Here is a 13,331-nt window from a genome sequence, read left to right on the forward strand (position 1 = left end):
TGCAGCGGCAGAACGTGCCAGGGAGTCCAGCCCCAAGTGCAGAATTGGGGCCCAGAATCTCAGCTTGGGAGCCCCTGTAGCTGGGGTAAAAATTCAACCCCTGGGATGGATTCTTCAGGACCCGGCCCTACCCCTGCGGGACTGCCCCAAAGTCCTGGCCAGGGAATGTGCCAGCGGAGGGGAACAGCAGCACTTTACAGGGACACAGCCCCCGCCACAGAGGGATCTCAAAGCACATCGCCCACAGTAACGCCCCTCGCATTGACCTGGGGGCGGAGGTCTTTTGCTAGGGGAGGGAACCAGCGACTTGCCCAAGGACATAAATACAGGGAGCTGAGAATGGAACCCAGGAGTCCGGAGGCCAATTGCTCTGCTCTGCAACAGGGACGGGCGAAGGTGAAGAGAGGCTGGAGTCCGTCATCTGACTGTCGCTGTTGTAGCGTTCTCTGAGAGCGCACTATGCCACAACCAGCGACGTGAGCCCAGGCTTTCCTTTCATCCCACCATGGGCGTAAACCACTGCAACCCCCGGCACGTTCCAGGGGCTCCTCTTGCTGTGGCAGCTGTTTTGCTCCAGGCTGTGGCTCTGTGTGATGACAGGTCACCATCAGGCCACTGGGCTTCCGGAGGGTAGGGTCACTGCTGCTCTCAGCTGGCCGTGGGGCTGACACACACCCACACACCCTCCTTCCTGCACTGCAGACACAGCCTGGCTGTAGCCGTTTAGACACTCAGATCTCCTGTGGTCTCGCTGGACGCCATGACCCAATGGCTGTGCAACCCCCAAAGTGGTCCTAGGGGGGCTGACAGCTGCTGGAGTCACAGTGCAAGGGGAGAAGACTGCAGGGCCCCCCTAGGTGCTGCTGCTCAGCTGGAACCCATCTCAGCCTGGGACCCCACAGCCTGGCCTGTAACTACAGCAAGAAATAATAACAATCAAGCCATCTCAGGCACAGCCCACCTGAAACTGACGGGGAGCTCTGTTAGAAGCATCCTCTCTGGGCCTCAGGAACGAGGTGCCCCTCTCCCAGAGCATTCTGCAGCTACAAGGGGCCGCGCCCCAAATGTGCATCAGCATGAGGCTGGGGGCGGGGCAGGGGTGCTTGGTTTTGTGCTATTAGAAAGCTCAAGGCAGGTAGAAGTGTGACCTTCAGCAGGTATCAGTTCACATGATGGATCATTCAGCCCCCCGAGCCAGACGCTGCTCATTGCAACAACCCCGGGGTCCTTCTGGCTCTGCCATACCCTTCCTATGACACCAGGCCGTGGGCCGGGGGGTCTGACCAGGACCGGATGGGTGCCTGTGGATGGGTCCCTATTTTTGTGGGAATCAATCAATAACCAACCCCTGCCTGGTTTCCACTAGGACCCTCTGGAGCGTGGCACCGATCCAGGAAAGCTCACACCGGCCGCACCCAGGAAAACACAGCTCTTTTTATTCACAAGTTGTGCAGCATCACTGGCATTTCCTTACTATGAAGAGCCCCTGAAGGCCTGTGGGGCCCATTATCTGTACTGGCCTCATTATTTCTAGAGCATGTCTGGGGCTGTAAGAAAGGTCAGTGCTCAGAGGCGTTTACAATCCTACCCAGTCAAATACAACCCTTGGGGCAAACCTTCAAACATGAGAGGGGGTGCGCAGGGGAGGGAAGGGAAGGGGGTGCAGCCATCAGGAGATCAGCAGAGGACCTTCATGGGAAAAGTGGGGGTTGAGATGTGTTGCTGGCCCTTTAAGGGAGGCAAAGGACACAGCCCAGAACAAGAGAATTCTGGAAGGTGTAGTTCCCCGTACCGATAGGAATTGTAGGCCTGGCAGCAATGCATGCTGGGAAGGGGACTGGGCTATAAGAGTCCCCTCTCTGATTCAGGAAGGGACATTCTGTTTTATCCCCAGAACAAGGAGGGAGTGGAAGGAGGAGGTGCTTGGTGCATGCAGGGCTGACAGCTGCTCTGAGAGTGGCTGAAGGTGTGAAGCCAGGGGTGGGAGAAGGGGCTGATGGGAGCAGTGAAAGGAGAGGGTAAAAAGAAGCAGAATGAATGGGAGTAGGAGTGGGGGACGGGGGGAAGGGGAAGATCTTGGTTCCTGCATGCTGGATGGACAGGATGGGTGTGACGTGGGGAGAGGAGCAGCTCGTGGCAGTGGAGATAGGAGGTGACCGGGGAGCAGTGGTTGGGATGGAGAGGGGGAGGGCAGATTGGACGGACAGGACTAGGAAGAGCTGGAGGAGAGGAGGCCAGGCAGGGAGGAATTCTGAGAAGGGCAGGCTGGGGCAGCCGTGAGAGGAGGACTAGGTGGGAAGACAATGAACTCAGCACAGGGGCTGGATGGGGAAACCTTGGGGACGTGGAAGCAGGCGGGCGGTGAAAGATTGGGGTGGGGGGGTGTCATGGAGTGGGGGGGAGACCAGGCCCTGCACCCCCGGCTTCCTGCGATTCACTGTGACTCTCAGCCAGCCAGTAAAACAGGTTTATTTAGACGACAGGAACACAGTCCAAGACAGGTCTTGCAGGTACAGACAACAGGTCCATCTTGGGGGGCCAGGGGAGGCCAGACAGACCTCCTGGCCGCCCCTCCATTTTCCCAGCCAGCTCCAAACTGAAACTCTCCAGCCCCTGCTCTGCCTTTGTCCCTTTCCCAGGCCAGGAGGTCACCGGATCTCTCTGTTCTCCAACATCTTCAGTTGGCACCTTTGTAGAGGCCATTAGTTGCCAGGAGACAGAGTGCTAGTCATTCTCTGTCCAGACAGTATCACAGGGGCCCTCTTGGGCTCTGCAACAATCACACACCCTGATCCCCACACCTAGGTACCTAAGAAAGGCATAAGGGAAACTGAGGCACCCACACAGTATTCAGAGAAAACATTAAGAGCATTCCCACTTCGGCACAGGAGTCACCGAAGAGGAGAGAGCAGGGGCAGCCGCCAACAGAGAGGGCAGAAGAGCTGCTAAAGGAGAAGTTGGTGATCTGGGGACCAGGGGGCCACAGAGCCAGGGGAATCCACGGAGGAGAGAGGGTGAGGGCATGATCCCCAAGCCAGCAGCCCAGAGGACCACCGATGAGAGGAGCCCTGGGACTAGCTCCATGCGATGCAAGGGGAGAGCCTCTAGCAGCTGTGGGGGGCTCGGCCCCATCCCCCCAGACAGCACCCCTGCGAACATCGCTGCTGTAGGTGCTGATTGGCCGCCCATGGTGGCAGTTTCAGTGGAGCGGTTACGGATGAATTCAACCCCAGCAGCGCTACAGGCTGGAACTGGGAGACAAGGGCTGCCTGGGTGATGCAGAGAGGGGCTTTCCTGGCGGGGGGGTCCGGCCTGGGTGACTGTCTCTCCCCACCTTGAGGCTGCCCGCGCTCCCTTCCCAGAGCTTCAGGAAGCCCTTCTGCTGCAGTCCGGATGGTGACTCAGGGCATGTCTCTGGGGTGCTTCTTGCAAAGCTGCTCCTGGAGCCTCTGCGGGCTCTGTGCCTGCGTGTCCCTCGTTCCAGGGTGTGTGTCTGGTACGAGCCTGATGGCGGTTCGTGCATATTTGGGGGTGTCCCATGGCTGCGGGGTTCGAGCTGCCTGGGCCCTGCAGGCCGTCACCCTTCCCACCCCAGTGGTGTGTCTGAAGCGGGGCCCACAGGCAGGGTGGGGGGGTCTGGGGCTGGCAGACTCCAGGCTCCTTCTGGCTCCGGCCACAATGATGAACTCACTTAATAAAAGGTTACAAAACCCTAGCGGAAAACCAAAGGAAGGGAGGGCCCGATGCTGAGCAGGGCCCGGCGTCCTGGGTCCCAGCTCCTCCCCATGGGGAAAGGCAGGTCTGGGTTCGCAGCCAAGCAGACCCTCCCCCCGCTGTCCAGCCGGGACCCGCTGGGCGGCCCTGGCTCATCTCCTGGGACAGTAAAGCACAAAGCCGTCACGGCTCTTGCCAAAGTCGGGGAAGGCCAGCTCATGGCGCATCTCCACGGCAACCAGCCTCTTCCTCCCGCGTAGGCTCAGCTGGATACAGTCCGACACGCGCACCTGCAGCTCGCGCTTCGTCCTGGAGGGGGGAGAGAGAGTGGGTCAGCAGGGCTCAGCTCCCGGCAGCAAGGTTCACAGATCGGCAGGGGTGATTCTCGTGCCCAGGAGCACAAGGGTGTGTGTGTGTGTGAGGACACTCGTGCCAGCCGCACTGCACTGGTGTCAAAACTGTGCACGAGCACGGTGACAGCCGTGGCTAAGGCTCAGCTCTGCTGATTCCAATGGGAGTTAGGAGCCTAAATACCTTTGAGGAGCTGCACCTAAAATCCAGCTTTGGCCAGACCATGTTTGCCGTGCTACCGTTTGCCAGGGCAGGGCGGGCTTAGGCCTGTGCCGCTGTTATTTTAGCAGAGAGCGAAGCCAGCAGCCCGTCTGTTTGACACCCCAGCCTGCCGCATGTGGCACCTGCCAGACTGACACAACCGGGATGTGTGAGCTTCACACGGTGTGTGTTAACTGGGGAGCTAATTGTCCCGCTCCCATTTATAGCCTGCCATGGTTAACTGTGTTGCCGCCGGTCGGCACTGCTAGTGAATCCTGAGTCATTCTCAGGGCTTGTCCACACGGCACTGGCAAGGTGCCTCAGCAGGCTCTGAAGTGCTCTGATGTGCAGGTTGACTGCGCTGCGTAGCCTCTCAGAAAGCCCCGGCGCAGCAAGGCAGAGCCCGTTCATGCGTAGCCCCTCGTTCGCATGAACAGGCTCGGCCTTGCTGCGCCGTGGAGACAGGCCATAAGGTGCTTCCTGCCTTGGCTTACCTCACATGTGCTTGCAAGGGAAACTGAGGCATGGAAGGGTTCAGTGACGCAGTGCTAGTGATAGGCTCTGCTGCAGGACGGCGCTAGGGTTTCTGGCGCCCTAGGTGCTGGGACATTTCGCCGCCCCGCGTGCGGGTCTCGCGGCTCTGGCGGGGCTGCTGCAGGCATGCCTGCGGCAGGTCCATCGGAGTTGCGGCTCCCTGACCCCAGGGGGGGCGCCCTGGGCTGCCGGATCTCGGTGGCGGCTCCCTGACCCCGGGGGAGGCGGGGGAGACTCCCTGGACTGCCCGGATGCGGAGGCGGCACCCTGACCCGGGGGGGGGTGGGGGCGCCCTGGGCTGCGGCGGCGGCTCGCTGACCCTGGGGGCAGGGAGGTCGCCCTGGGCTGCCGGGCTGCGGCTCGCTGACCCTGGGGGCGGGGGTGCCCTGGGCTGCCGGGCTGCAGCGGCGGCGCACTGATCCCAGGGGCTCCCTGACCCCGGGGGGGGAGGCGCCCTGGGCTGCCAGGTTGCGGCTGCGGCTCGCTGACCCTGGGGGCGGGGGACGCCCTGGGCTGCTGGGCTGCGGCGCACTGATCTGAGCCGGCAGCTCAGCCCCTCCAGCAGCAGCAGCTGCAATCATTTAAAAAATTTTGGGGGGCGTCACTTTTTGGCGCCCCCAAATCTTGGCGCCCTAGGCAACCGCCTAGTTCGCCTAAATGGTTGCACTGGCCCTGCTCTGCTGGCTCCCAGTCCAGTGCTTGGACCTCTCTCACAATAGCAGGGAGAGCTGGGGAAGGTCTGTCAGGCTTTGCCCAAGGTCACACAGCAAGTCTGGGGGCCCAGCTGAGTGCAGAATTCAAGAGTCTTGATGCCTAATCTTGTGCCACCAGCTCCCATCTGCCCTGGAGAAGCACAGGCCTCCTAACTGCCACTGATTTCACTTGAGCAGGGGTGGCCAACCTGTGGCTCCAGAGGTTAATATGCGGCTCCTTGTATAGGCACCGACTGCAGGGCTGGAGCTACAGGCGCCAACTTTCTGGGGGCTGCTCACTGCTCAGCCCCTGGCTCTGCCCCCCTCCTCTCATGAGCCTGCTGTGCCCTCACTCTCCCCCTCCCCCAAGCCTCCTGCATGCCACAAAACAGCTGATCGGGAGGTGGGGCTGCCGGTGGGCAGGAGACATTAGGAGTGGGGTGGGGGGCTGCTGATGTATTACTGTGGTTCTTTGGCAATGTACATTGATAAATTCTGGCTCCTTCTCCAGCTCAGGGTGGCCATCCCTGCACTGGAGGTCTAGGCTGATGGGCCCAGAGAATCATAGAATATCAGGGCTGGAAGGGACCTCCAGAGGTCATCTGACTAGTCCACCCCTCTGCATCCCCAGACAGATTTTTGCCCTAAATCGGCCCCTCAAGGATTGAGCTCACAACCCTGGGTTTAGCAGGCTAATGCTCAAACCACTGAGCTATCCCTCCACCCCAAGCTGAGGGATGGGAGGAGAGAGCTGGGAAACAAACCCAGGTCTCTCTGTTGTTCCTGCTCTTAAAAGCGCGGTGGCGAGGAACTGGTGTCTGCAGTTCTCACCTGTCAAACATCAGTCCCTGGGGTGTGCCTATGGAATTGGATGGGGTCCCAGAACACACACCTCCCCCTCCCTCCACAGCAAGTCACTCCAAGGACACAGGTCAGCGCTTTGAACCTATCTCCCATCGCTGCAGTTGGAATCTGTGTCAATGGCGTTAAAGGGCGAGATGCACACATGGGGGCAGTTCAGGTTCTGTTGAAAGTGGCCCCTTCTAACCAAAATCCTGCCCCTGAGCCCCCTGAAACTTCCCAGTGCTCAAAATCCAGCTCAGAATTTTGGGTTCCTGGACCACAGCTGGTATAAACGGGTGTAGCTCCGTCAATTTAAGTAGTGGACTTATACCAGCTCAGGATGAGGCCCTATGCTTTGTAATCTGCAATAAGCAAGGAGATGGCTGCGTGGCTACAATCCAGCAAAGGACAAATGATAGATGAAAGAGATACAGGAGAGCTGAGACGTAATGCAGTGTCTGAGACAACACACAGGTAGGGAAGGGGACAGACCTTTCCCCAGTGGAAACACCCTTGGGAAAGCAAAGAACTTCAATAGACAATATTATTCCAAGCCTGGCTGAAATCCTGCCAATGAGCCTGTTGATAGGGTTAGAATTAGGCTCGGCAGAATTCGGTTTTTTACAATTTAAAAGGATAATATTGATGTTTGATTTTAAGCATTTGGTTGCATTGATTTAAATGTTCACAGCTGTGGGAAATTGCGAGGGAGGATCAGGCAAGCAGCACGCGAGCTGATTTTCAGTGGCACTCGCACTGCCCGGGTCCTGGCCACCGGTCTGGGGGCTCTGCATTTTAATTTAATTTTAAATAAAGCTTCTTAAACATTTTTAAAACCTTATTTACTTTACATAGAACAACAGTTTAGTTATATATTATAGACTTAGAGAAAGAGACCTTCTAAAAACGTTAACATGTATTACTGGTCCATGAAACCTTAACTTAGAGTGATTAAATGAAGACTCGGCACAGCACTTCCGAAAGGCTGACGACCCTGGTCTAGACAATAATAAGTTAATGACTGGAGGTGCTGAGATTCAAAAAGTTAAAGCTCTACAACCATGAAAACACAACCTGTCAACATCGCATGCCAAAATACACCAAGTAAATACCCGTAAATCAAACCCTACTCAGTTGTCAAGCAGATTTTTCTTACTTTGCCTGTTATTACTGATGGAAAGATTTTGGACGTCGACTTGTGTTTTAGGGTGAAATTGACACCCACTGAAAAAAATCGAACCCTCCCAAGCCTGGTTCTAATGTACAAAGATCTTATGATTCCAAAATCCCCAGAGGAAACAGATTACAACGTTATCTGTGTCTGATGTCCCAATAATTACTGCAAAAATCAAGCTGTTTGCAGCCTTTCACAGCTCTGTTGCTGTGCCTCTACCATGGATAGAGCCGTCACAGTGCAGTGCGGCCAGTCCATGATGACGGACAACTCAGCCTGGCACGAGGAGATCCACTGGGAACTCCACCCTTCATTTCCGCTGGAAGAATCAGAACCCCCTGACCTCTCACATGCTGCTGCTCGTGTAACAGTAGAATTTCTCGGGGATGTTTTGAGAAAAACGCGTTGGAGCAGGAGGCTGGCCTGGGCTGGCAGGTTTTATTGGCCTGGCTGCAAAGAAATGCCCTTTAGTGTGTTTGCTGGGGCTGGCATGACAAATAAATCAGCCCCAGCAAACGTCCCCACCCCTCATTAGAGAGGGGGGATGAGAGGAGGCACGTGAGCCTGGCCCCTCCACTCAGGCACAAGCAAGACCTGGTACATTGAGCATATTACTGTCCCAGCGCCATACAGCTCCCAGCGGACACCGGCGGAGGGAAACAGGACAGGGGAGCATGGAGAGGAGGCACCGGACTGCCAGGACACGGAGGGACATGGCGAGGGGACCGAGACACACAGGAGGGATGTGGAAGGGGGGCAGAGAAGTGGGGGAAGGGAGGGCATGGTGCAGTACAGGCTAGGCAGGCACAGGGGTTGGCACAGATGGGACTAGGGTCATGGCGGGGCGGGGGGGGTACATCTCCATTGCAAAGAAAAACCCGCGGCACCGAGTCTCCGAGCACAGCCCAATTGACTCAGGCTCCCAGGACCAACACTAGCAGTGTAGATGGCCAGGATCAGGCTGGAACCTGACCTCTTAGACCCACCCCCCTGAGCTCCCTCCGGCAGCCCTTCCACCCCACACACAGCTAGGCCCTGGGCTCGCCTTCGAGAACCAGGGGTGGCCCACACCAAGCTGAGTCCGTGGAGTCCAGCTCTCCCCAAAGCACACAGGGCGAGTGTGTCCTTACTGAGCTAGTGGAGCAGCGCCAACCGCCAGGGAGCGGACGGAGGCCCAGCAGTCCTAGAGCACGTGTCCCGTGTGTGAGCGAGGGCGTCCATGTCCAGCACTGCCAGAGAGCTCTGCATGCACCTGCTGACAGTACAAACTAGCCACGAGCACCCTCGCGTTTCGCAACCCCAGCCACAGGAATGGGCCAGCCAGCCAGGTGGCTGCTTTGACTCCCCCTCGCCTGGGGAGCAGCCGCAGGGAGCTCTGACCAGACTTGGGGCAGGCCCGTGAGCCTCCAGGGGCTGGAAGGGCATGACAGCAGCTCACGTAGCCAGGCCCGGCGAGCTCGTGCGGGGAGCAGAGCCGCGAGGTTTCAGCAGCGCGGCTTCGGCATGGGCTGTACGAGCCTGCCTGGAGCGCCGGGCAGTTACTCAGTGCTCGTTCCTCGCGCTGGCTAGCTCTGGTGTGATCACACCCCGGGACTGCAGTATACACGGGCCCCTCCAAACCGTGTGAGGCACTCGGGGCCAGATAAAGCAACTGGGAGGACAGCCGAGGTCTTGTTTAGGTGGGGCAGCCAAGGCAACAGAAGCTAAACCCGAAAGGCCCCGGTTACTCTGCCAAGCGGACCATAAGCCCTCGCTCTCCATGTGGGCCCGAGAAGGGACCGTTCTGACCACCTAGTGAGGGGCTGGTGGGGAGGGGGGCGGTTGTTCTCGGGCTTTGATTCACTCATCGGTCTCTGAGCACGTTCCCCCTCACCCCAACCCCGCGTGCAAGCCGGCCCGACAGCTGTCACTTTTGTGAGCCCACGTGCTGCCACCTGGAGAACGACCCTCGACCCCAGCATGACCCGCAGGTCGCGTGTGTCCTTTCAGAGCAGGAACCGAGCCCAGGAACCAACAGCTGTGCCAAGGCCCCTTCCGGCTGGCTGGGATCTGACGGGGGCTAGGAACTGCGGGGGAAGGGCTCCTGCCCCACACCTTTGATCTGAGAGCCAGAGCGCCAGTGCACAGCCCCGGGGAATGGCCCACGGTGGCATCAGCTCAGCGGGGGCAGGAAAGAGCTAATCGACACTGGCCCCTGCGGGATGCCCCCTGGCTTTCCTCTAGGGCAGTGCCAGCCCCCCACTCCATCACAGGTGTCTCCTGGATATCGGGCTCCACCCCAAAAACTCCCTGCGTTGTTAGCGCCGCATTCCTCCCCACCCCATCTTGGGAGTGGCAGGGCTTCCTGTCCCCCCTCCCTGGCCTGGCAGCCCCTCCAGGGAGCAGGGCAGGAAGTCATGAGCTGGTGCCACGCAGGCCATCACCCCGGGTGGCTCACATGGCTACTGGCTGGCACGGGCGGAGCTGGCTGGAAAACAAAGGGGCCATTTCTTCGGCACTGCGGGGAGAGGGCAGCTGGGCGGCACTATTTATAGCCCAGGCGGCGGAGCGAGGAGAGGCAGCTCCCAGCAGCCTCCCTGGGGCGAGCTGCGGCTTCAGGGATCCGGCTGCACCCAGGGGCGCGCTCAGCCGGGGAGCTGGCTCCAGGACCTAGGGGGAGAAGGAGGAACCCAAAGGCACGTCAGCCATGAACCTGGACCACACAGCGAGGGGAGCAGTACAAGAACCCACAGAGAACCACCCGGGCCAGCACCCCCCTCAGCCACCGACACATCTAGAGCTGGATGCATCAGCCTCCAGCCGCGCAGAGGCACATCCAGCCCCGGCTCTCCCCCGTGGCCACGGCAGGGCACCCTGCCCCTGGGCGCAGGGATCCACACACAGCTACACAGGCTCCCAGACACCCTGCGTCCATGCCCATTGTCCGGCACCCACACCCAGCCTCAACTCAGTTCCGGCCTCGGAGCTCTGCCCCCTCACCGAGCCCAGGGCACCCCCTTGCTGTCCCTCTGTCACCCCTCAGCACAGCGGGGGAGGCAGCGCCCATCCTGCCTAGTGTCTGTCTCAGACCTACCCCAGGCACCCACCGTCCCCCTCCAGCAGCTGTTCAAAGACACCCCCTGCCCCCAACAAGCCATTGCCTGCTGCTTAGACCGACTGCTCTCTGCTAGCTCGTTGGCCGAGGGATGGCCAAGCTGGGGTTTGCCCCCTCTTTGCCCCTAGGCATCTGTGACTGCGATAGCAGCCGGGCTGCTCAAGTGTCTGTGTGTGCAAGAGACGGGGGGTAGTTTGTCACCGCCTAGAGGCTGCAAAGGGGATAACAACCTCACCACTCGCAGCAGCTGAGGGAGATTCTCCTCTAGCTCCTGTGGCAGAGGCCTGTGCTGTCAGAGCAGACGGCCACACGTCGTGTGTGTGTGTGTGTTGCCGAGTGGACAGCTGCAGGGGCTGTCTCCGTATGGGCTGTGCTCACGGATTCCTTACCAACACTTGGCACCCAGGGCACGGTTGCTCTCTGGCTCCAATCCCCGCAGAGCTGGCATCAGACCCTGGGGAAGTGCACTGGCACTGGGGGTATTCTGGGCAAGGCGAGAGTGGGCCTGGCCAGACCTGACCCGCCAACTCCCCCTGGCACAAGCCCTAGAGGGGCTACAGCCCATACACTGGGGGTCACATCCCCTGAATAGGGGAGGTGCAGGCCGGCTGCCCCCTAGTGCTGGGGCAGTGTGATTTCCCTCTCGCTCTCTGGAAATGCTGGAGGCTCGTGCTCACAGCCCAGCCAGGAATAAACCAGCTCTCTGGCTCAGTCTCCATCAGCAGCACTTGCACTGCAGTAAAATATTAATAAAAGCCAGACAGATCTGGGGCGAAGCAACCCTGCAGAAGAGATTATCTGTGATGAGGGAGCCTCGCACTCCTGCCCGCTCTACCCAGGGGGCTGGGATTCTCCCTTCATCCTGGCACAGACGTGCCCGTCCCCGACCTGTGCCCGTCCATGATCCATGCCCAAGAGCGCAGCATGCAGGCATCAGCAGCCCCGAGGATGCCAAATAGCAGCCAGCTTACTGCACAGACGCATGGTCCCTGCTGCAGTGTCCAAACCCACCTCACCGGAGCCAAGAGACGCACAGGGGCTGGACCAGGCTGGGCCTGGGGCCAAGGACATGGTCTGGATAAGGGGATGGGGACCTGGACCCAGGCAAAGAAGAGAAACTGGTCTCCACTGATGGGACAAGCCCCAGGTGCTGACCTCCCACTGAGAAGGTGGGCCCTGGGCACCAGCTCTGAGCTCTGATCCCCACCAAGGTATCGATGTCTAGCAGAGAGATGGGCACCAGAGCCACGATGCTGAACCCCACTAATGGCACCAATCTGCAGGCACAGGGGACCGAGCCCAGCTGCAGACCAGGCATCCGGCCTACAGGTACCACCCCTCAGCAAAGCAGGGGGCCATGATGGGCTGGTCACCTTACAGCTCCCATGCCTCTGGGAAGGAATCACTGGGGTGGGGGGCATTCTCCCCATGGGATCACGGCACACTGCCCTTACATGGGCAGTGCAGTGGCAGGTTCTCAGGAGACAGTGCCACATGGTGGCGTAGCTGCAAAATGCCCCAGCAGACTCCTATGCATCAATTGGTCTCCATTGCCCCTCGTTCCCGGACACGAGGAGGCCAGCCAGTCAGACTTAGCCCCTTTGCCCCCACGTCTGGCCATTCCCGGCAGGTCCCCTGCTCCCTACCGCAGACCCCTCTAGGCCATGCCCACCTCTCTCGCACCTGGCAGAGTTCAGGAGCTGCGCCTTCCACAATGAGCCCACAGAAGTTACTTGGTGGCTTTAAGCAGAGTCCCAGTCCAGCCAACAGGGTGGCTCACTGGATCCCTCTGGGGGGGTCACTGATCCTGTTACCACAGCGCTTTGTACTGTCCAGACGCTATCCTGCGTACCCACCATCGTCCTACAAAACTCTTTGCCACAAGACATCTTCCAGGCCCAGAACGTAGCAGCACCCATACAGGGACTGGCCGTTTATAGCATTCACAATTCACTGAGATTGATTACAAGGGATATTAACCCTCCTGCTTCAGGACAAGCCAACCACTAACTGGCTGGGGTTAGGCACCAGCTCCCTTGGAGGTATGAAGTTTTGGGCCTGCTAGAGGCAGGACAAGGTGATAGAAATCTCCTCCAAGCGAGGTGCTGTATCTCCTGCCAACAGGGCTATTGACACTCAGACAAGTGTGAAAATCAAAAGTGGCCACCCAGCAGCGACCGGGGCCGGAGCCGGGGCCGGGGCCAGGGCCAGGAATAGACTGCGTCAGCATCGCTGCACTTTGCATCAATGCCCGTGCTGCTGTCACCTTGCAACCACTCAGCCAGGAGCCCCTGGCGTTGCAGGCGGCACTCCTAGACCGCAGCAGCGATGGGCGAAGGCCTGGCCGGGTGGCAGGGCTCGCAATGGGCACAGACAGCCTGTCTGGGACGTGTCTGCACCAGAAAGTGAAACGCCCCAGGGAAAATGGAGATGGAAACACTGCAGATACCTCCACCCTCACTGACTATCTCCTGAGGGCAATGCAGGATCACGAGGCTGCCAGGGCCTGGCCTGATTCAGCGGGAATGTGGCACCCGCTGGTTCCCCAGATTTACCCCACTGGATCAAGTCACTACCTCTCACTCCTTAGAGATGAGCATCACCTCCTCCTGCTGCGCCGCCATGCAGCCAGGCTGCACCGCCAGCCCTGGTGAACCCTGGAATTACACCCACCGTGGCTTTGGCCCTTATCGCTCATTTGTTCCATTTCTCTGAATCCCTTCCAGCC

General features: G+C 59.2%; 1 protein-coding gene across 1 annotated transcript in view; it reads right to left on the minus strand.

The window, feature by feature from the left end:
* Positions 1-2,451: 2,451 nt before the first annotated feature.
* MYO1G (myosin IG) overlaps positions 2,452-13,331 on the minus strand; it is a 64,970-nt gene continuing 54,090 nt past the window's right edge. The window contains exon 22 of the mRNA XM_075061931.1: positions 2,452-4,023. Within this exon, the coding sequence (XP_074918032.1) occupies positions 3,867-4,023 (157 nt within the window). The 3' untranslated portion in view covers positions 2,452-3,866. The remainder of the gene's footprint in view (positions 4,024-13,331) is intronic.

Source organism: Chelonoidis abingdonii, chromosome 2 (assembly GCF_003597395.2).
Source record: "Chelonoidis abingdonii isolate Lonesome George chromosome 2, CheloAbing_2.0, whole genome shotgun sequence".
Lineage (NCBI taxonomy): Eukaryota > Metazoa > Chordata > Testudines > Testudinidae > Chelonoidis > Chelonoidis abingdonii.